Genomic DNA, 24,449 nt, shown 5'->3' on the forward strand with positions numbered 1-24,449 from the left:
ACTTTTCCGAGATTAGCAATAGTCGCCACATAAATCAAGAAATCACTGCCACGAACTGAAATACTATGTGACAGTACCAGCTTAACAATTCATTATCTATTTTGTCATCTTCCTATAAAGTCCGCTGCAAATTGCAACACCTTGTTTCTACAAATCCTATACTGTGATGCTGCAACGCCTAAGAATATTTTCCCCCCGAGTCCCACATCATGCGGGCAGTTCAGTTCATTGCTTGGGCTGCTGGCTATCGCGGCTGGCTTCGGCTACGCTATCGGACACAAAGCTCGTTTCTCCCTCAGATAGTAACCAAGAGATGTTCAGAGTAAAGGGCGTTCAAATGGGTTATCTCAGAACAGATTACGTGACAGAGAGTACGCTTCCTTGTTGCTACCGGAATGGACGGCATAAGCTCTGTCAGTTCTTCCGTTGGCGCCCACCTTCACAGTCATCCACAAAGTACCGAGAAGAAAACTGAGAAAACTGGTACTAGGAGCCGTTGAACGTTCAGGTAAGGGCGGGTATTAGCAAGTTCCGCATCAGTTTGGTAGTGCAGAGCTATTAGAATTAACGAAGATAAATATCAATTTGATATTTGAAGATAAATCTCGGGGAGAAGCGTCTTTGATTGATGGTTCATGATTATAAAACAGAAGTATTTAGAATTTGTGTTAGGAAGTTTTATACTGTATACATGTTGGCAACAGTGGCAAAGGGTTTGCAATTGCCGCTTTTTTCGAAAGATTGTGGAGCTAAATGTTTGTTTCCTTATTCTAGCCGCTTAACAATTTATTTGAAAGATTGCCAAAGCTCGTACTGAAAAGTTCTTCCTACGCCGCAGAGGTTTGTCAAGTAAAATACGGTGTCCGCGTGGCCTCGCCAACATCATCTCGAGCATTATATTACCAAAAGCTCTTAAGAAACGTCGCAAGCTTTTCCGCAAAAAGAGAAAGCTTTGTAAACTTAATTCTGCTAAAAATATAATAATTATAATTCACAATATATATAGATATTGCCTTCTGGATCGCATAATCGTTGTGGTCACCTTTCGTAGGAATTATAGAGTCGCGAGAAAGTAAGGTTGTACTTTGGTCACAGGTGTTCTACTGCTTACAGCCTTTCTATTTTTTACGAAAACATAAAAACTAACTTTTACAAGCCGTTTCTGTAGCGACAAGTAACTGCTATTCACAGACTGCTTGCTAAATGTTTTTTCATGCATTTCTCATTTCGGTCATCTGCCAGGGCATATGGATGGGCTTGGGACTACGGTAGTAGTGGCATTACTAATGACTAATGAAGCGGAATGTACACAGGATATGTAAGGAGTCAGCAAAGATAAAACCAGTGAGTTCGATCATGGATTTTACAGGAGGTCCTCGTGAGAGAAAGCACGACCAGCTGTTGCATACAACACTGTATAATGACGGTGGTCTGTTAATGACAACTACTCTCTAACAAGATCTGTAATTTACCTGCACATTAAGTTGGTCACTCATTGAATAAAAGGGCGGAAGCAAGCCAGCGCATTTAAATGCTCTTTGGCATAGTTACCTATGCGTGAGAAAATGCGGAGCTTGTCCTGGGCCGCTTTTGATCGCGAATCAAATTAGTAGAGCTCAGGCAATCACAAATGTTATGCAAATCCAACAGGAACCTTGGTACCTTTGTCAGACAAAACTTTGTACAATGTTTGTGAGCGAGTTTCTCGATGTTTACGCGTACGTTGATGCACATGTTTATGAAAGGAGAGCATGAGATGTCTGCGTAATTAGATTGTTTATGAATAGTGCCTTTTTTGTGTAGAAGTATAACGTGCACGTGGTCACTGGAGTAAAGTAATTCTCCATCTAAAAGGTGATCATGGCTTTGTTCAGTTCTACACTGCATGGTTCGCGCGTTTACCCCCACAATGTGCTCTTGCGTATAACGGCGTAATGTTCAAGTGATTGCTCATCGAGACGCCTCTTAACGGCTACCACATTCTTCGCAGTCCCATGACACACACCCACTACAAAACGCTCACTTTCAATGCACGCGTTGATGTAGCGACTCTAAATGATCAAATCATGTACTAGGCGAGGAAAGAGTTCCAAACCGAACCACGGGAACAAGTGAAGCATGCATCGCGTTAATACATTTCGGTCTTCATAAGTATTCCGTCACAGTATCGCATTTATTCGGGGCGACGTGCCAACATGCTAAACACGTGGTACACGCTAGCCGAGTGGCATGAAGTGCAATATATTTTTGTATGTACGTGCGTTGCAGGGTGAAAAAATGGGGGGGGGGGCAGCTGCGAACTAGCACCAAACCTAGGGTAACAGCCAAAGGAAGCATCGCTCTAAAAGTGGCCTGAGGCAAATTTTAGACCTATGGGAATAATGATTCATGGAACGGAGACAAGCAACTAAAACTATGGCACAACATATTCTGTCTTGCTCATACCAATACACCTCAGTTCAAACTTCGTAGCCATCTCGCTATACGTAGTATCATCGCTAAAACTCGTGGGAGTAACCATCTACTATGATTGTGAAATTCACCGACAGCTTTCATGTATACGCAGCCGCATATCCACATGCCATCCTACAAGACACCTCGTGGGCACCTCAACAGCCGCAAGTACTGGCAATTTGGCTACTAACGACAATGCTGAATGATGTGACGACACAACATATATTCTTATAATCAATGCACCCAGGCAGAAACTTTGTAAGAAGCCCCCCCCTCCCGCCCGCTACTATAGTCTCCTTGCGGCGACTTCATTTCAATCAATATCCATAACGCACTAGATGTGGAGGGGTGTATTGAGGGTGAAGTGTTATTGCTTTTACAGCGGAGCTATGTCTAGAATCACGTGATATCTTCGGGGCGTAACATGATCGCAAAACACTGGTCATCAATGGTTCATACTCCCACAAGCAGAGGCTACAAACACTCAGCAAAGCGAAGCGAACAGTGCATACAATATTTAAGATCACACATGAACAATACAGAGGAGCATACGTTTTAATAAAGAACAAGCTTAACACACGCATCCGAAGAGACATAAATGATGACGAGGTGCGCGTGCGCCTACATGCAATGTGGAGCACGTAGCTATCCCCGCGTACGTTTCCATGAGCAAGCTGTCGCGCAGACGGAATCTTCAGTGTGGCATATGAAGCACGGAGTCACGTAACTAGAATTTCATACGCAACAGAAGGACCCATCTAGCAACTGATTTGTGTTGTTACAGTGACATGGGGGGGGGGGAAGGCCGTTATACTGTGGACTCCTGCATACGAGGCGCTGCAAATGTCTCTTTCCTCTGGTCCATTCTTTGTTCATTCACAAAATGCAAGGGCTTGAAGTTTTCAAAAGTTGTGGGGAACGTGTTGACCTGATCTGTATTCATATAGGCCGCTCTCATGTTCCAAAATACAGTTGAAAGTTTGCGCCAGACCTGTATACGTTCCTTTCACCATCCGTTGCTTATTACGTTGTCCTACTATGCGCTCAAGAATGCATTAACTAGCCCAAGCAAGTGCTTTACTTGGTTATCTCCTTTCCTTCGGTGGCTTAACAGTGCTTTGATGTCGGTGGGATGCTCATATCTGCACCATCCTACTGTTATGGCTCCACTTGGCAGTGCGCCTAGTTTGCGGCGGCCAGGCTTTCGCTTTTTGTCCAGAAAACAAAAGTGAATAAAAAGTGAAAATGGACCGACCGCAACGCACCGCCTGGCGGGGCCATTGGATTGGCGGTGATGGGAACGTTACGAAAAACAGACGGTGATGCGGTCTACGTCATAGGCGCTCGTTGTCCGTGTCAATTCAATGCCACACGCATAGCACAAGACACTGAGATCCATCACGTCATGTTACTGGCCCGAAACATTCAACCGCCAAGGCTGGCTTGACGAAATCGGTGACGTCAAAATCACCGTCGCTTACTCGGGAGCATCCCCATTGGACTTTATGGCAGTCGGCAGTTGTGCATGATGTCATGGATCGGAGTGAATAGTCCTTGTGCTATCTAGGTGGTGTTAGTCAGTGGCGCTTTCGGAGTCTTCCTAGGTGGTGAAATATACGCTGGCATAGCGCATACCGCTATTCATATTTTTTGTTTCTTCGCTTACAGAGATAAAGGCGTCGACGACCTCCAAATTGCTCTTATGGTTTAGCCACCGAAGTTCAATAATTAAAGATGTAGACAACAAAACTCTGTAAATTATGGGCATAACTGCCCAAATGCCTTATATCTACACGCTTCGAATCCGAACACTTGCACAGTAGCAATAAATTTACGGTGACTTGTATTGCTGTAATATTAAAAGCTTGGTAAGACTAACAAATACGGCTGTTACATTTAGCTCTATTTAGGTTTAGGATCTGTTATGCCAGCGCCCAATTTCACATGGTTTTCAGGTTTGTTCTAGATGTCCTATCCCTCATAAATGTGCATGTAGATGAGAGCACTTTCAATACCACACTAAGCTTCTCTTTCATGTGGGGCTCAACAGAGGTGCTTATTGCGTAGCAAATATAGCTGGAATCGTTGATGTGATTTACCAAATATTTTGCAGGCCCAACGACCTGTTCGAAATGGACCAAGAATCATACCGGTTTGTTGAAGGAGTGTGGATGCACAACTTCTTCCGGGACGAAGCCATCCGCTCAGTTATCAATTTCAAACCCCGAGACGGAGACGTTGTCGTCGTAACATATCCCAAATGTGGAACCACTTGGACGATGTTCATTGTTCACAACATTATTACACGTGGCAAAGAACTTTCAAGTATTGGGGAGTTTGGGCTCATGTGCCCCTTTATGGACATGATTGGAGCCGCAGCGGCCGACAATCCATCCAGAACAGGTCCCATTATGACCCACCTGCCGTTGAGAGTTTTCCCGCCAGTGGACAAAGCAAAGTACATATACGTGGCCAGAAATCCTTACGACTGTGCGGTGTCCTATTACCACTTCCTCAAGGGACTGACTCCAAAGACGGTCACCGACGTTTCGTTCGAGAAGTTCCTACAACTTTTTTTAGCCGGCAAAGTAAGTGTAATTTTCCCTACAAAGTAGTGCGGATATTGAGACTACAAATTATATGTCCAATACGAATCGTATTTGTCTAAGCTAAATGCCGCTATATATTAAATAGGGGACCCTTACGTAGATTTCATTAATCAAATCGGTCTCTACGTGCATCCATGTACTTTTACGTGCGAGAATCACGCTTATCTTAACAATTTTTTTTGTCTACAGTGCAGCTCGGAATTCTTGTCAATTTAGAGCAGTTTCGCCTCTGTTTCACACCATTATTTTTTTTCACGCAGATCAGCGCGAACTCTTTTACTTAGGGTCCATGTCAAACTTTCTGCTCTTCACCGACCTATTCAGCCACGCGCGAAACTCCCATCTCTAAGTTTCCCCACAATTTACGATGTCAATGGCAGGCATTTTCTTCTCCGATGCATAAAATTCAACCTTCCATTGCCACTACTCCTAACAAGAACTATCACATAGACCTCCATGATGTTATGTCGAAATGATGGAAGACAAGCAATAGATAGCTGCCAACGGGAGTAATGCGAGAAATTTTCTATTAAATACGTTTTCATTGCATTGAGCGACATGAAACTTTTGACAGAATGTCTGAAGGGAAATATATTAAATGGAATATTTTTCTCCAAGCCACATGTTATACAAGTCCTACTCAAGTGTTTGTTTTTGTTTTTAGAATGAAGCGTTGGAGGGGGGCACCTGAAAAAAGCGCAGGTAAAGAGAAGTTCTTAAAATATCAATCTGGTGTGGAGACCTTTTCGGTCGACGTGTGCCATTTGGCTAAAGTGTCATGGTAGGAAAGGGTTTGGGGTGGCAGCGCCTCCTTTCTCCTTTTTTTCCTTCTTTTATCTATTTGCATCCTTTACTCATTTGAGTTTCGATAATGGCAACCAAAAAATTCACAGTCTTGTTCTAAAGACGTAACACTGAATTCGATAGCACATTATTATAGACAGTCGGCCGTAACTATTTGTAAACATTCACTTACAAGCTAAAATAACGAGCACGGTGTCACGTCCACACAGGTAAACATGGAACGATCCCACTCGATGGCCGCCGATATTCGCTCTCAAAACGCTGGCGTGAGGAAGCGCGGCAGCAGCAGCCAGTATATACACTTTCGTGGAGCCTCTCGTTCCTACGGGAACTAAGTGGCGAGAACACAGCCTACACGTAGCTGTCAGCTCTCGTTGTACCTAGATCTGGCCCACGCCGCCGAGCTCTATCACGCAAGAAGCATGCGCCACAAGAATACCGCCCCCTCCCCGGCACCTTACGGATTACGCAAGCCGTTGCGATCCGTCACCGCCCGCCTCCCTTGCACGTGCGAGATGAAGCCACGATCATCGGGTCACCCTCGCACGATTTTACTCGCACACACACCATATGGCGCGTCGCCGACATGTTATCGCACTGAGAGTTTATACGCTACATAACGGCGGCGCCAACGCCTATGTTGATTGTGGGAATGCGCCTGAAGTCTCCGCATAAGTGATATCGAATTGAAAAAAGGACAGTCCTAATGCGGATCTGGTTGAATGATGCAATTTGACTGAGTGTCGCGACAGGCGCCCCAGAAATCACAACAAAAAAGCATTCTTGAAGATATTACGACGTAGAACGGGCTGCATAGTAATTTTGTCCCAGCAAGTAGTGCGGATTCCTGATGGTAAAGACATTATCTCAGGTGGCAAACAATATGACCGAAAAAAATAAAAAAAAAACTGGCAGCCATAGAGCGCGGTAAATATTTGCGTACGGTTGGGTTACAGGCAGGAACGATACAATGCAATCAAGGCTCTTTGCTAGGCTCTCCGGTGCATTTAAGTACTGCCGTTGGCAGTGCCATATAAAGTAGTTTACATGCCCTGGCATATCCTTTGATTACAATTTCATACGATAAAATAGGTCAATCACAAGGGGTAGGTAGCCTTTACCTGCACTAAATACGTGAAAGACTAAAGTGGACCTCCAAGTATTGTTGAGCTTTAATGCGAAAACATTATAGGGCTCATGAAGCCTAAAGTCCAGCGGTGGGGCCGGAGATGGTACAAGGAGACATGTGGTCAAAGTGACGTGCTCGCGGCACTGCTCGTGCGTTCGTCGTCGTCTTCGTCCTCAGAAGGCTTCGATGCCGCTCAAGATGCCAGCATTCCCACACTGCAGTTCCTTCAGCGAAGGTGCTGGCCCACTGAAAGTCGGGGTCGTAATTTTTTACTGCTCAAAGTTCAACTCCCGCCGCGGGCAGTGTGTGTTTGTGTTTGTAAGTGAGGTAACAGTTATTACGCAGCAAGAACAAGAGCACGTAACTAACTTTCAGCTAACACAAAGTACGCGAAGCAGATTTCAGCAAGTTATGAGACAATAGTCTTGCAAATAAGCAAAGTTCCGTCTATTTTGACAATAAATTTGTGCAGATACAATTTGTTCTTCATGCATTCTAGGTAGCAACGACCCGCTTTGCTCTCGTGCGCAGGTAATTTACGGTGACTATTTCGACCACCTGCTGTCATGGTACGAGCGCAGAAACGACGCCAATGTCCTTTTCCTTACCTACGAGAGGCTAAAGGCGGACACGAGAGAGCAAGTACTCAAAATCGCCGACTTTCTCGGTAGTGACCATGGAGCTGCACTGCGTGAAGACGAGACAGTTCTGCAGAAGGTGCTGAAGGCCTGCAGTCTCGAAAACATGAAGGTCTTCTTTAGTGACAAGCCAGGTGACCGAGTGAAGAAAATGGTGGAAACAGCGAAGGACAAGCCTGATTCCTTTGAACTGGTGAAGGACATACCAACGAAGACTGGCGAGATGCACGAAGGAGTGGGCTTTGTGCGTAAAGGAATCGTAGGTGACTGGAAGAACTACTTCACGCCGGAGCAGATAAAAGAAACGAAAGCCTGGATAACGAGAAATACTCAAGGGAGCGACGTAATGGAGCTGTGGAATGACTGCGGCCTGCCTTAAACATTCGAAGGTAACCATGTCTTTAGTGTCAAAAGAGGGAAGTTTGCCAATCCGGATTTTGTCATCAATCTATAAACAAGGCTGTGCAAGCAAGGAAAGTTATCTAAGCTTCCTTTCCCTTTTATATAATTTTATTTCTGATCAATAAATGTCTGTTATGCAATGACAAAGATGTAGAGCAGACGTTTTCTTTCATTATGATGCTCTCTGCGTATGCACATCTTGTGTGTAAGTCACAGTAAAGTGCCCACATACGGGACTTTGGAATGACCACGACTTGCTTTAAACATTCGAAGGTAACCTGCCACGATCTACCCGGGTTCGTGAACAAGGGAGGGCTCGAGGCACCCTCCGTTAGACAGACGCTTCGCAGCGTCGTGGTGCTGGAAGAAGACTGACCGCGAGCAGCCGTGCTCGTCGGCGTTTATTGCGGTGCGGGGACCAATGCTGCCTGCCGAGCTTAGCAGGCCACCAAGCCTGGCGGCGAACGAACATTATGCCTATGGGGGCATCACATGCTTGCTACAACCATCTGTTTAGTGTCCTAAGGGGGTGTTTGCCAATGCGGATTTCGTCATCAATGTACAAATAAGACTGTGCAAGCGAGTGAAGATATTTACACTTAACGTACCCTTTCTAAATTTTTTTCAGATTAATAAAAATATGTTACACAATCACAAAAGACGCTGAGAACATTTTTTTCTCTTTGATTACGATCCTTCCTGCGCATGTACATAATGCGACTAAGTCACCATAAAGAGCCCACATGCGAGATTGGTCACTTCCGGTCATATAAAGCTCAATGATTGATTATTCACAATTAATTAGCGGGAGTGACCACCAGTTTTAAAAAGCGCCGAACCGAACGCTTTAAACAACAAAATTCAATGTATCAACATAGTTAACAAATTTGGAATGTGCGCGCCTTGCTCCAAAAGTCTTGGGGCACGTAACCACGTAGGCACGTATGCTGCCCTTGTGCTGAACTCGCTCTCTGGGATGCTTGGCACGTGAGTCACGTACAAATATCCCACGTTTCTTTTTCCTTATTTCAACTCGATTTTGATATCTTGTGTAACACTGGACCATCTCCGGGATATACCAAGCATTCTCGACTTCTCTCCTCGAGGCAGTTGACGCTTCGCCGCAACTGTGCTGCTTTCGACTGCAATCATGACCGGCCTAAGCTCAAAAGATTTGAATCGCCGGAGTGAATGCCCTTGCCGCTTTACACGTGACACGTGACCACATGACCACATGACACAGCCATAGATAAGTACGACTGCATGCAGCCAACTCACTGATGACGTGAACATCCGTGTTTCTCTAACTTACTTACGCACATACACTCCCCTTGTGAGTACCTACAGACTTGAAAGCACGCTTTATAATTTTTCTAATGAAACGTACGTCTATGTATGAATCGTGCCTGTATGTATTAAACTTTGTACATTTAAACGTTACTAATCCTTCAATTATTAGATTTTAAAGATTACTGTCAGTAACTCAAGACGGCTACTAACAACGTATCATTGTTCTTAATCGTTATTAGCTTTACCACTGCAGTTTACAATAATAAGCAGAAGTTAGCTGAAATACCCGGTATGGTGCACAGCTGCTGCGTTATTGCCAACTATGGTTATATTTCTCCCGAAACGCCATTAAGAATATTCGATGGGCTTATCGCGGGTGTGTAACATTGGCACGCCCGGGGGGCAGGGAACACTCTATCTTGGCGTCGTTAGAAATCTTCACTGGTAAGTCGTTTCATGTGTGACTTTAGTGCTGAAATGAAAAAGAAATGTCATTGTTTTACAAGTCGTATCGCCGGGTAGGTGACAGTTTTGCTTTAAAGAGGCTTCCTACACTTTGTGAATTTGCACACTGAGCCGTGTGAATGTCTTTGGTAGTTGAACGCCACAACAAAGACACCAAAACACACATTTTTAGATACACACCGAGTGTTTCAAGCAACTTGCACGAGCTGCGTGAGACGGACGACATATCGTTTGCTGTAATGCGGCGCTCCTTGAAGTACTGTTTTAATATATTCAGCTCGAATAGGAAATATATCCACATTAAATATCAAGAACATCTTAAATTCAATTCAAGGCAAAGTGAATTCGTTGCGTTGTAGAGGGGCCGATACATACAAAAAGAATGATACATTTGTTCTTGATTCTACCTTGCGCGTGGTGCTTTTTTGGCGCAGTGAAGGAATGCTCGCGAAAATTTAATAGAAAGTGCTGAACAAAAAAATCACGAACGTCCTCTCACGCTTTCGTATTGCAGCCTCCTAGATCATGTTTTGTCAGAATGTACCATAAGAGAACATGCCTATCGAACGTTTTTTTGACGAGATGTTACCAGTAAAGATCGTTCCGAAAGATGTCGTAAACCCGAATAAGCGAGTGAGTACATTCTTCGTTGTTGTCCCCCGAATGGACAACATAGGCTTTGTTAGTTCTTTCCCTCGAGCCAGCCTTCAAATTCATGTACAAATTAGAAAAGAAATCTACGATTAAGCGTTGTACGTAGAGGTAGGTGCAGGTTATCAGGTATTTCCTTATCGCTTTAGTATGGGAGCGCCATTAGGTTAGAACAGGATTGAACCAATTTTTAATTTGAAGTTGTGCCTCGTGAAGCGGGGTCTTTGGTGAGTGAAGAGCATGGGGCCGAAATACATAAACTTTTTTTTTAAGAACGACTCATAAGATATAGGTTTTGCAACTGCCTCAAATGGCTTGGGTCATTGTCTTTAGAAAAGGTTGTGCAATAAAAATATTTTCAGCCTAAACTTTTAGAGTCCCTCATGGGACACGAAATCAGTTGTCCGTCGTTATAGAAAAAGATGCCTTCCAGCGTTACGACACCAAAATTGTTCTTCCCACCTACGACCAGTCGTGGGGTTCGAACCCACGATCTCTTGTTTTAATTAAGGCAAGATTAATAAAGGCACTCAAACCTACGCCCTTGCAGGGAGTCTAACTCTCGAGCTTGTTTGGGACCAAAATTCAATGACACCAAAATTCGTTGTGCCACAATTGATTGCAGAACCTACGACTTTTGGAGTTAATATAAAGTGAAGCTAATTAACGCACATTTGCTTAGTATATAGTTACCTAAGGCACTCGAACTCGCGAATTTTGGTGGGGAAAAAACAAATAATAGGAGGTAACAACGTATTCGAATGAGATTGTATGTGAATCTATTGGTTGTTTTGTGTGCCCGAAGCTTTCGCCTTCATCCTCTCTAGCATGTGCGAAGTTAGTGTCAACTTTTATATTTTTTTTTGTAATTTTCCCCGATAGCAATTCAATTAAAGGACAGTCAAAACTTATAATCAAAAGAGCATGGAAACTTAAGTATTTTGTAATATTAGATAAAATTTATTTGTTCGTCATCGTGAGCACTAGGTTTGCGAGAGCTCTCAGGAAACACTATTTGCTTCGCTCCATAAAAATAAAGCTTTGTTAACAGAGGTCTGCTACTCCAAACTAATATTTCAGAATATACATATATATATATATATATATATATATATATATATATATATATATATATATATATATATATATATATATATATATATATATATATATATATATATATATATATATATATACATATATTCCCATCGCAATGAGGGCAAGTGTTGTTATCACCTATCCTAAGAATTATTTTGTCGGTATCAACCAAGGTTGGTCGCTTGGTCGTAGGTGTTCTACACCTTGCAGGAATTCATTTCCCGAAAAACAGTAATCTTTATAAACCGTTTCTCAGGTAGCAAGTGCGTGCCATTCTCGGGCTGCATGCCAAAGTTTGGTTAATGAATTTCTGAGCAATGTTACCAGCCATGACAAGTGGTTTGCCTCGTGATTACAGAAGTAGTAGAATTACTAATGAAGCTGCTTTTACGCAGGCAGGTCCGTAGTCAATAAGGAAAAATAACTGTGAGTTAAATCATGGCTTTTACCATGGTTCTTCGCAAGAGGATTCACGACCGGCTGTTCTATCCAACAAAATTTGAAGACGGAAGTATTTAATTACAAATTCTGGTAAACAATGTTTGTAAATTAACTACACTATAAGTTTGTGACTCATTGAATTAGAGTGCTAGAAGGACAATGGATTGAACAATCTGTGCTTAAACTCTTGCACGGGGAAATTCTTTGGTTTACAAGAAGTTTCACTCGTAGTTTAAGCCAACTTAGCTGTTGTAAAAAAGAACAAAGGGCTTATTTCACTATCCTTGTTGGTAAACACCCAATACCATTTATCTTCAAGGATACAGGAAGTATGTCATCTTTAGACACATTTGCAATCAAAACACTGGCGAGAGGAACATCAGCAGCAGCAGCGGTTAACGAGCGAATTGTGCGTCATGCTGCCTCCAGCTTCCACGCGAACCAAGCACCGCAAAGACAGCCTACACGAAGGTGTGGGCCCTCGTTGCTCCTGGACTCTGTAAGCAACGCCGCATGAATAGCACGCTACCCTCCTCCCCTTCTTTCCCGCTCTTTGCGCGCTATGGAAGACGTCGCACTTCATCACTGCCCGCCTCCATTACACGTGTGAGATTGGGCACTATCATCGGCTCACTCTCGGACACTTTCACCTGCACCGACAGCTTACAGTGCGTCAACACGCACGGCGGCGCTGGAAATGCGCCCGGAGTGTACATATAATAACTGTTGCTTACAGAAAGACCGGTTTTATCACGCAATACAAAAAAAAATGAAAGCACTCATCGCAGAATATTGCGACATAGAAGCGGCTGTATAGTCGAATTTCCCAGCAAGTATTGCGGATTCCTGTTGGTAAAGACATTATCTGAGGTGGCAAACAATGTGGGCGGAAAAAGTGAAAACGGAAACTTCCATCCATAAATGGGGAAATTGTTTCGTACGCTTAGGTTGCACAAATGAAACAATGCAATTCATGTTCTCTGAGGGAGTCTACATGGCATTTGACTGAGCCTTTGACATTTACGTATAAAGTAGATGAGGCGCCTCGGCCGCATCGTTTTGCTGGGCGTTCGCACTATAACACGGGTAAATCAAAAAAGGTAGGTTACATGTATCTGCATTTAAGTACTACACGTAAAATTATTATCAGAGTGACAGATGCTGTGACAATTTTCATACACTAAGAACATTAGCACGTAACTAATGCTCGGCAAACACAAACTACGCGAATGCAACTTAAAATACGTTATGAGAGACAAATCTTGCAAACAAGTAACATCCCGTCCGTTCTGACACAAATTTGTGTGGAAATAATTTGTTTTTCAGGCATTCAAGGTAACCAACGACGCGATTCGCTCACGTGCACAAGTAATTCACGGCGACTATTTCGACCACCTTTTTTCATGGTGCGAGCGTAAAAACAACGTCAAGTTCTTTTTCCTTACCTACGAGAGACTAAAGGCAAAAACCAGAAGGCAATTGCTAAAAATCGCCGACTTTCTCAGTAACGACCAACTGGGTTTCACTGCGGGAAGACGAGACTGTTCTGCAGAAGGTTGTGAACACCTGCAGTCTGGAGAGAATGAAGGTCTTCTTTAGTAACAAACCAAGGCACAAAGACAAAGAAATGGTGGAAACATTGGGGCATAAATCGGATTTCCTTGAGTTGTTGAAAACCCTGTCGACGGAGACTGTCGAGGTGCACGAAGGTGCAAGGTCTGTGCATAAGGGTATCAGTGGGTACTGGAGAAACTACTTCACTCCGGACCAGATAAAAGAAACCAGAGACTTGATAGCGAGAAAGACAAAGAAAAGCAACAAAATGCGCTCTGGAATGACTGTGACCTGCCTTAAGCGTTCGAGGATAACGGTGTCTTTACTTTCAAAAGAGGGTTATTTGCCGATCCAGACTTCATCATCAGTGTATAAGTAAGGCTGTGTACGCGAGGGAAGATATGTAAACTTTCTATTGTTGTTATATATTTTCTTGTGATCAGTAAAAGATTATTACCTAAAAACAAAGAAACCTTGAGGATATTTTTTTTCTTTCATTCCTTCTGATGATCCGTGTGTATGCACGTTAAGTAGGTCATAGCGAATTGCTTCGAAACTCTCGTTGTAAGGAGGGTCTCGAATCCGGGAACATTGATGGCTTCAGGTAGGATGCGCGGGTTTATTTAACAGCTGTCTTCACACCCAGAAAGATCACGCACTCGTGAAGCGTGCGGCAGAAAGGATGTTCCACAACCGCCGCCAAGGTTTATGAGTGGTGACACTGGCTAACACTCCCAATGTTAGTCCAAGAATGTGGATGGGCAAACGGCGCCCATGGTCGCTCAATTGGTTAAGGCATGGCAAGCGTAACGCGAAGATGTGGGATGGTTCCCCACCTGCGGCAAATTGCTTTTTCATCCACTTTCATGGCCGTTATATTTATCATTTCTTTAACTCAATGAGTGAGTGCAAGTAATTTGCCTTATGCTGTCCTTGGTGTCTTTGTTTGTTGGCTTCTCAAGGCACAACTCAAAGGTAAAAGAGATATGGTGTATATCTGCAGCGTCTTATTTTCTATTCATATTTCATTTGCACAGCAGCAGTGACCCGCAAAAATTTTCTTCAGAAGTGGTAATCCAAATAATTCGATGTGCACATACTTTCAAGCTGGCGATGCCAGCAGTGCGACGGCGAGTTGTTTGCATAAGAGAAAAAGAAAATAAACAACTTCTTATCTAATCAGCTTACGTTAGGCGTAAACACCAGCATTAAGCGTTATCTAAAGACTGACAAATATTTCGTAGTGGCTCCAGGGTCGTCCAAGTTAGGGTTTCCATGAATTGCTAGGCAAACGACGAGAAGGTACAGAAAAAGTGGGCCTATCAAGCATTTGGAGCTAGTTTTCAATTACATTCTCCGCGATTATCTAACATCTGACTCATTTAGAAGCCTCATGCGGATGTTCGCATTGGGGCGCCAGGGTATTTTTCTTTTCTTCCATATGCACCTCCTTATATGCTGATTTGAGAATCTACTGATTGCAATAATTAGTTTAGTTTTGCCCTAACACTTCTAAAATACTAAGATAAATGTAACATGGCTCCTTTACTATGAACTGTTTTAGTCGGTTTGCGGACACCAGCGGGACAAAAAGCACAATTTTTTTATGACAGCTCTGCACAATATTTGTTTATTCATTTCAGCAGAACTCCATCTTATTTTTATCTTTGTGAAAAGGTGCAATCCACCGAGTAAAAGTTTGTGCAATTAGCAGCTTCGCAGAGACACACAACATCCGGTTTAGCTGAAACATACATGGGTGCCGTTCTTACTGCGTGTCTCTTTTGAGAGCTCATATCTCATCGCGATATCCTTAAAAACACGCCAAGGAGGTAGCACTTGACTCTGAGTTTCGGCAAAGAAACATATCAAGGTTTTATGATAACCATCTATCGCAAGATTAGTGGGTCAATCACTTTTTGACAAACAACCGAATATGATGCTCTCACTCTCTGCTTGTAGAGGCCTCCGCTATCAATGAAAAAAAAACATTCGTGCATGAACTGCAACTTGAGTTCGTAAAATTTCTAGTCAACTTGCAACGTAATAACAGAGCTGCCTATGTACCGCAATTTATTTTTATAAGATAGATATGCGCATATTTCACACCTAGTGATGTTGAATATACCACCGTGTTTCTATAGTCATAACGTTCCAGGGGAAATATAATGAGTGTAGTATTTTATACACTTTGCATGTCATGGCAAATCACTGTAAACCACACATGATTCGAGTGTGTCACAGTGCATATATGTATTTTACTCTTACTTCGAGCAACTATATACAATTTGTTATGGCGCATATTACGCATTACACTAGAGGCCATTACACTCCTGGTAAATTAACTGAAGGGCTCGACATGACTTGCAGGACAAATCGAAATGTGCAGGTAGGTAATTTAACAGAATAAGAAACAAATTCGTAGTTTTTCGGTTTAACGCTTGGGGTTACTTGCGAAATTGTATCGATAACTCAGTTATAATAGGAGGGATAGTTGATATACTTGCTATTTTTTTATCGGCAAAGTTTGTTTTAGGTTGACGTACGCAACGTCACTGTCTCTTTTTTCATGTGTGCAGTAGGAATTCATAGTGCAGTGAGCTCATTTTTCTGTAAGCTTCTTCGTTTTTCCATTCCCGCCTTCTTGTTTCCTAGCAAATATGCTGTGTCTGCTTAATAGATATCCTAGGTTTTTGAGAAACCTGCAATGCCAAATCAACTGCAACGCCAAATGCACACGTGTATAACGCGCAGCACAAATCATTTCACTGCCGCTGTGCTGCGAATGTACACTTGCAATATCCCGCCAAAATTTCATTGCTGAACAGTTACTGTATCTTCGCTTGAAGCACCTTGACACAGCGATTTTTCATGCACGGTAAATTATTATTCCATAAATGATTCTGAAAACGCCGAACAACGCTTCTTTTTTCAAAGCCACGCTGTTTGCTAGTGTGTCGTTAGCTATGGTTCGAGAAATCCGGTTATTTATGCGTACGGAGGGTTCAAGGTAATGCGTGCTCCATCGCCATGTTGTGAGCTACCAGCTTGTAATACAGAATAATAGCAGCGTGTGCTGACACAGAGCGAGGAGAGTAATAGCAATGGAGTTAAGCTGTTTCTTCCGGCTTTGCTGTCTCTATTCAAAGCCAGTCGTCTTTGAGAGTCATAGGAAGATTGTAATGTGTTTTTGGCAATCACAAAGCACTACCTTTGGATGAAAAGTAATTTTCTATTTATTGTTTCTCTATTCTACAGCGAAATGTTTTTTGCCTGCTTTTAGTATCTTTGTAAATAACAGGTTAAATTTTACGCCTAAAAATTCAATTCAAATGCAGGGTCTCCTGCAATACATATTTTATTATAGCCTTGTGGATATCTGAACATACGTCATTTCAATAAAACTATTCTAGTGTTCTTTTCTTTTCTTTATTTGTTTTATTTGTAGAGCTAACTCCTAAAAACTGTCCTCGTTTTGCTTATAGCCTATACTTTTGAAAGACGGAGGGCATATTTAATTAGGCGCGGTATATTTTGCTCTTTAGCTATGCTCAAAATTCTAACAGTTTAGGCGGCTTTTATTTGCCTGCTTCAGGTCCTCCCCTATTCAAAGTTATTGATTTGCTTCTCCACTGAGAAGTCGCAAGACACGGCGAAGGTCGCGCATTGTAAGGCCACTTATGCTTAATTTGTTACGTCTCTATTGACGCAACAAAAACAATATTATAACGTTGGAAATAAAGATAAATAGAATATTTTATTCAGTTCTCTTCTACTATCCATACTTCCGAAACATTTTTCAATATTTCAATTGTCTATAGACTGGCCTCACACTTTCGCTCTAATTCTACAGCGGCCAACAAAAAACTGCATATGTGGCAATGTTTGCTACATTTACATACCGTTTTATCGTGCTGCAAAATGACAATTATGGCCATTGCAAGTTTTGGAGTAGAAGGGCAGGACTCACAATCGAAATTTCTAAACCACTTCTTCCATCACATTCCTCTCAGTGAGTCGGGAGTCGACTTAACGAAGACAAAACCAATGTGTATTGATCATCGCGTTTCATTTATTGGTAAATGGTCATTGAACGTGCAGGTCGCAGGGATACAAAATATTTGGTAAATTTACACATGTGTTTTGCTTATCGTTCTGCACCTTTTTAAATAAATCAACTAAGTAACCTGAAACAACATTAAACACTATAGATGGAAAAAACCTGAGGTGGTGTGCTTTCTAGTGAATGTAGGTCAGAGAGTGCCGGTGACCGCTACATTTCTCGGCCCTTGCGAGAAAGCTTATTTTTCGTCGTAGTCGTCCGTCCAGCGCTCTTATCAGCAGATGTGTGCAACAAACACCGTATTTTCGCCCATAAGAGAACTGAGAATGCACCAGAAAAGCCGGCATTCCACACGTTCCACGGGTCGTAAAGGTTTCCCACGAGGTGTACATAAATCGTTTGTAAACTACGGAGAAGTGCGAGCAGACGCAACCAAATCGCTATAACGGAACCGGTAGACACAAACATTTGTGCGTCTCCTTCAGAACTGGCCAGAGCTGCTCCAGAACCTGCACTTGACCGCGTAAGTCGTATCGGGGTATCCTACGCACTGAGGTAAGCTATGTGATCTGGCGAATAATAGACATGCTGTGCTGTTACTATACAACATATTCTGCGTACTACACAACTGTAATTCTGACCATAAAGTGCGCCTGAGTACGTTACGGTAAAATTTGCTTTACAGATTGATTCTTGAGGGCGGAGTGCATATGAGTAAGAAGGCTTAGGCACTACTGCGTCAATTACAATATACGAGATAAAATGCGCGGCCTAAGCATTCTGTAATGGGCATATACTCAGTAATGAAGACATAAAATCGTTTAATATCTACATAAATATTTTTTCTAAGTATCTCTTATCAGTGTATCTGCTTTAAGGAAACAAATGAAAAAAAAAGAACTACTTAAGAGTGTCTTGTTTTATGCCTCATTTTACTAGACAGTTTCATATTGCGCAATCACCAAAAAAAGTCAGTTTTGCTTCTGGAAGGGGCACCTCTCCGTTTGTTTTCCTCCATTTAGCTGTGAATATATGATATTATGCATTGTGACAGTTACTTTATCCAGTATTCAGTTAGCGCTGAATTGAATGTTGCTACACTTAATGAATCTGTTGTTTCCGAATGCATATAGTGCATACACACAGCTGTAAAACTATGTTCAATTTTTCGCAGAGAACATAATTGTGGTGAAGGTCCATTTGATCAATCAATAAGCACAAGTGCAAAAAGAGGCGGTACAATCAAAATCGAATTTCCAACTAGTAATCAAGGGCCGCAGATAGCAAGAAAACACACATCAGGATTTGCCAGTATTATCAGCCCTACCATTCCTCGTAACTTGATTCATTATTATTATTGCGAACTATTGCTAACCAAGAAAACGTACTCTATGTATGCGAACGATGCATTTCACTCCTGGGCTTTATTGCGCAAAGGTATTCCAAACTGATTTTCATTCCCATTTATGCAATGAACCCTCCGCAGCTGACATATGTTTTTTCGGGCTACCCCCGCTTCATCTGTCTGCTACGCGACGTAACCAAACCCGCGAAAACTCCCCATGTGGTATGACGTGCGAACACTGATTATGCATGGTTAGAACGAAGAAAAAAGAAATATTTTTTTTCGACATGTTTTTTTTCTTCTCATTAGCCGTACTCTATTGAACAACTGCTCTCCGGCTCGCGCACTTCACGTTTTAGTCACGTGACATCAGAAACCGCGAAATCTCCCCACTTCAGAGTGACGTGTGCGCAACAAAGATTCATTAATATGCCGAACGAGCAGAAGCTTATTTTCAATATAGCCGGAGACCGCCTCGTTCCGAAACAAATATATGACGTCTTCCTACCGACCGCTGTAACGTTGGCTGGTCTGAGCGACTGGGAATAACGAATCCACCTTGGTAACCTAAACATTTTTACGTCTCAGCATAACGCTGTCGGCACAGACATAACTATACTGACTGACGTCTGATTGGGTGGTTCAAACAATGCTGCCGGGCACCGCCAGATGCTTATGTCGGCGGTTTCGTAAACTCGACAGCAGGAGATTGTAAGAAAAACAGTTTGGAATAGTTTTAGGTTAAAGGGCCCCTAGCAGTGCCAACGCAAATGCTACCCATCATTACACAGTGTATCGGCGTTCCTGCCCTGCACAAAGTTTCTTGTCCTTTGGTAACCTTTCGCCTTCTGAGAGTCAAAAGGCTAATTTTTTCATCCCTCTGGCATTTCTAGAGAAAAGTAATCAATAGGGACTATACCCACAGTAAATTAATACATAATTCAGGTGTGGTTTATTTTAAGCTACCTGCTACGAACACAGAGTAGTCGAGAAAATAATTGTGGGCAAGGCGAATGTCGCTTTAAATACCGTGGGCGTTGAACCCATGTAGTCATACACCGTATTGCCACTACGGAAACACGCTACAATTGACGCATGCATGCAGCCGGGCTGCTTGCTCGCGCTGCACTCTGGGAACGACTGTCGTCTAGTGACGCCGTCACGAAGATCGCGCTTATAGCGTGTGAGAATATATACCGATGTTATTACCGCAAGAATAACTGAGTTTGATTCCTTCGAGTACTGGAAAAATTTTCAAATGTTCTTCTCTTGTCTACACATACCGTGTAGACCATACTGGTAGTCTCAATTTGATGTCACAGAAGTTGTTAGCGTGAAATAACGTCCCTGAAATGTTCTGTCTATCCAGTGGTACATACCTAGCCACCCTGCTTAGGGAAGAAATAGTTGGAGACGTATAAAATTAGTAACATATAAACACGGAAACATTAGCAAAGATTCTAAAGTGTCCAAAAGATGCTCATCATATAAAAAATATTGTTGAATTTTCCGTCGAGCAAGCGATGTCCTGGTTAGGTTTATCATGTTTGGTATAAAAGAGGAGCTAGCTATAGGCTATTAGGATCGCACAGAATTGAAGAAGACACGATATTTTGTACAGATGCTGTTCAATGTCACTGAAGGACGCCTTTTGTTTTGTCTTTCGGGCGTCTTTTTATTGAATCATGCCTGCATCGTAGCGTTGTTCATATGGATATTACAGGCAATAAAGAGCCAGGACGGCAATGGACGACGGGTCTTGCCGATATGTCGATGGCGTCTGGATCCACAACTTGTTTCAAGAAGAGAAAGTTCGTTCAGCAATGCGATACAAACCGCGACGTGGTGACGCCATACTCATAACTTACCCTAAGTGTGGCACCAACTGGACGCAGTTCATCGTTTGGAACATTCTGACCAGAGCGGAGAGCCTCGCTAGCCCTGCCGAATTCAACCTCATGTGTCCTTTCATCGAGCTGACCGGAGCTCAAGCGGCCGAGAACCCGTTGAGGCGAGGGGGTATCACCACTCACTTGCCCCTAGCAGCTTTTGAACCTGTGGAATGGGCGAAGTACATCTACGTCACTAGAAACCCATACGACTGCGCTGTCTCCTACTACCACTTCTCCAAAGGGCTCACACCCAAGACGTTCACCGATGTTTCTTTTGAGAAGTTTCTTTCCCTCTTTCTAACCGGCAAGGTGAAGACCTATCTTTCTGTATCTTTTTTTTACTATCGATTAGTTTCTTGAATGCTTTCTTTGAAATTCAGCATTATGCGCAATGTTTCTATTCGAATCATACACAGTTCTGACTGGAAGCGTGGAATTCTGTTGCCGATAAGCCAATCACTAAATGTAGTTTTAGCAGCAACTTTTCAATTACGGGGAGTCAAGATATAGTAGTCCTCGTGCACGTGCAAACGCTCAAAATTTCTCTCGTGCGAAGAACTACAAAGGCAGTCAATACCTTGCTGTGGTCTAGAGGAGCAGTACGCAATAGTATAAATACATCCGTTAAGTCATAAACTTTCGCGTTTCAATTTCACTTTCCCAGTAACCAATTATTTCAAACGTGACATTTAACCTTCGTATTTTAACGTGTACTTTTACTCGCGCGAAAAGCAATTCGCGCACTAGTACAATACTTGAAGTGCACTGGCTTAAGAGACCGTTTATAGTGTCCCTGTGTGTAGTGTCCCTCCCACACGCACTCAGTGCTTACTCTCTTCCTTTTTTTCCTCTTTATATCCTCCTTTCTCCCACCCCCAGTGTAAGGTAGCAAATCGGCATCTCTTCTGGTTGACCTCCTTGACTCTCCTCTCCTTCCTTCCTCTCTCTTTACTACACCGTAGATGGGGGACAAATTCTCGCCGGCGGGGTTTCAATCAGGCCCTAAATATTAGCACACAAGTGTTTTGAGCTGCTTCTTATTCAGAAATCTCCCAACCTAATCAAGCTGCAGGCAGCCGTACTGCATTTACACATCGAAGACATCAGCAAGATATTATGCTCTCAGTCATATGCGCGATATTTTGTAATGAATGATGTCAACGCAAAACAACTGTCACCTACGAGCAATGTACTTTACGTGGAGCGGAGGCTCAAGGAAAAGCCCGTGCAAACATAGCGGAACAGGCCGTAACGGGCAAACCGTCCTGTAGGCGTGCAGTGTTAGCATGCAAATGTCCGCTGGTGCGGGTGTCAACACCAGGCGAGGCAACGTGGCGCATTGCTAAGCACTGCTGTGATGTCAGTTCGCCGCACGCTCATAGGGGTCCGTTACTTTTGCTCACGAGTGTACGTATAGATATCCCATCGCGCCGGACATGACAGAGCCTCGGCAGGGAATTTTCTTAATTTTAGAACTAAAACAAATTATTGGGAAATAATGTAGATTGAACAAAGAAAAGATTCTTAGCATAAAAATTTCTACTGATACTCTCTTGCTAACTAAAATGTTGGCAATCTGCCAAATGTACTAAATGAATGCTGCTGCACACAAGCGCTTGGTACATATTTTGTTTTTCTTTACAAAAAGAAAATCCAGTCCGCTGTGATATCAATTTCCAGTTAATCAAGGCATATGGTGTTGCATGTTTCAGAGAATAGATAACAGAATATTGAAGTTCAGATATATGCAGGCCATAAAAACATACAGAATATATATACATCTATTGGTGTCTTGCTCGGCTACCCGAAGTAATCCTCTGCTACAGTAGCCGAATGGCATGGTCGCAGGAAAATATTTTTTCTGGCCACTTATATTATTTCATCTATTACAGCGCGCGTTTCTTACCGCTTCGTTAAATCATTGCAACAGTGATATTAAGTAAACAGGTAAAGATTTTTTGGTATTGTTATTATTATTACATTGATATCTTGTTAGGTATCGCTTTTCGAGTAATGTCTAAGTGGTCATATACTTTATTCTCCCTAAACCAAACTGTCGCAAAGAATTGGTCAAATTGGCGAGGTAACCTATTGTCCAGAACATTGGAATGAAACTATTTGGAACTAAATTACAGTTTAGTTTTTTGTTTTATATTTTAGGTCATCTATGGCGACTACTTTGACCATCTCCTGCCATGGTACGAACGCCGATACGATAAGAACATCCTCCTCCTCACTTACGAGCAACTGAAAGTAGACACCCGGGCAGAAGTTCTAAGGATCGCAGATTTTCTGGGAGAAGAACATGGAACAGCACTGCGTGAAGACGAAGCTCTCTTTCACAGAATTATGAGTGCCTGCAGTCTTGAAAGCATGAAGGCCTTTTTCACGGACAAGCCAATGGAGAGGGTGAAGAATGCGTTGGAAACAGCTTCAATAGAACTTGAACAGCCTCAAATGACTAACACGTTTCCAGCAAAAGGTGTCGAGCTGCATGAAGGACCAGGGTATGTTCGGAAAGGAATCGTCGGTGACTGGAAGAACTATTTCACCAGGGAGCAGATTCAGCAGACGAAGGATTGGATCACGAAGAAGAGTCACGGAAGTGACGTCATGAGCCTCTGGAAAAACTGTGATTTGCCGTGATGACGATGTCTCAGAATTGGGCTCTCATCTAAGGCGAAAGCCCGTATGGCTATGCAACACAAAACATACTTGTGTAATTAAACGGAAATTTTTTTTCATGCACTTACATATTACTACAGAAAAGCAATCTATACTGAAGTAATTGAGAATATTGCTATTTACGTCGCTTGTTTTCTGTATCTTTTTCTACTTATGCTGATATTTGCAAACGTTCCTTTCCGGACCGCGAAATTGAGGAACAAACATCTGTTTTTTAATGTACAAAAGCCCATTTGTTCACGTCCGTCCTCTCTTGGTAATGTATTTACTCACCTACTCTTTAGCAGCAAAGACCGACTGTTGTACTTAAAGGCGGTTAGTATTTCATACTAGTCGCTTCCTATTCAAACGTGCCCACTCATACAAAAAAATGCAAATATATCTTTGCTTAATGCTTAAATTTAAATTAATGCTTAAATTTGGAAATGGCACCCGTGCGTATCACGTGTGATTAGCCCCATCAAGACAAAAATTCAGGGAGATTGATAAAAATGGGGTGTTTCTTCTTCGTAGGCAACAAGAAGGCAGAAAGTGGGCACCTTTTTCATTTATTCCAATTAAATTTTCCCGCCTCTTCGCCTTCCTTGTTAGAATTTTACGCAGAGAGGTCGCTTCTCACTCTTTTCGAAGCGCCCATAGGGGATCAGAGGAGTTGAAAACACATTGTTTACGGAAGTGCGTCGCTGGATTCAATTGGAAAGTAGGTCATTGTAGATTGCACACAACTTCCCTGTACTAGTTCCGCATACGTACGCTGTCGGAGATATTGAGGTACACTAAAGCTACGAACTATTGGTAAGAATTTTCAGAGCGTTAAACACCAAGCGCTTTATAATCGAAATTTTTCTACATGTGCTAATGCTGTGGGCCTAGATTGACACTCCGACCCGATGCTTTACCCTTGCGTTGTCACACGTGGTGCGGCTGAA

The 24,449-nt window shown here is 42.6% G+C and overlaps 2 protein-coding genes across 2 annotated transcripts; both read left to right on the plus strand.

Moving 5' to 3' along the window:
- The first annotated feature begins 385 nt into the window (after positions 1 to 385).
- Positions 386 to 8,691, plus strand: LOC142587641 (sulfotransferase 1B1-like). The gene is made up of 3 exons (XM_075698804.1): positions 386 to 508; positions 4,568 to 5,042; positions 7,528 to 8,691. The coding sequence occupies exons 2-3, from the start codon at positions 4,587 to 4,589 to the stop codon at positions 8,011 to 8,013; spliced, it is 942 nt and encodes a 313-aa protein (XP_075554919.1). The 5' UTR covers positions 386 to 508; positions 4,568 to 4,586; the 3' UTR covers positions 8,014 to 8,691.
- Positions 7,934 to 23,812, plus strand: LOC142587642 (sulfotransferase 1B1-like). Its single transcript, XM_075698805.1, has 3 exons — positions 7,934 to 8,023; positions 20,667 to 21,144; positions 22,996 to 23,812. Exons 2-3 carry the CDS (start codon positions 20,689 to 20,691, stop codon positions 23,479 to 23,481), a joined length of 942 nt encoding a protein of 313 aa, XP_075554920.1. The 5' UTR covers positions 7,934 to 8,023; positions 20,667 to 20,688; the 3' UTR covers positions 23,482 to 23,812.
- The last annotated feature ends 637 nt before the right edge of the window (positions 23,813 to 24,449 follow it).

This window comes from Dermacentor variabilis, chromosome 7, assembly GCF_050947875.1.
Source record: "Dermacentor variabilis isolate Ectoservices chromosome 7, ASM5094787v1, whole genome shotgun sequence".
NCBI lineage: Eukaryota > Metazoa > Arthropoda > Arachnida > Ixodida > Ixodidae > Dermacentor > Dermacentor variabilis.

Coding starts and splice junctions, on each gene's coding strand:
- LOC142587641 (XM_075698804.1), top strand. CDS start 4,587: ATGGACCAAGAATCATACCGGTTTGTTGAAGGAGTGTGGATGCACAAC. Junction 5,043..7,527: donor AACTTTTTTTAGCCGGCAAA/GTAAGTGTAATT, acceptor TCTCGTGCGCAG/GTAATTTACGGTGACTATTT.
- LOC142587642 (XM_075698805.1), top strand. CDS start 20,689: ATGGACGACGGGTCTTGCCGATATGTCGATGGCGTCTGGATCCACAAC. Junction 21,145..22,995: donor CCCTCTTTCTAACCGGCAAG/GTGAAGACCTAT, acceptor TTTATATTTTAG/GTCATCTATGGCGACTACTT.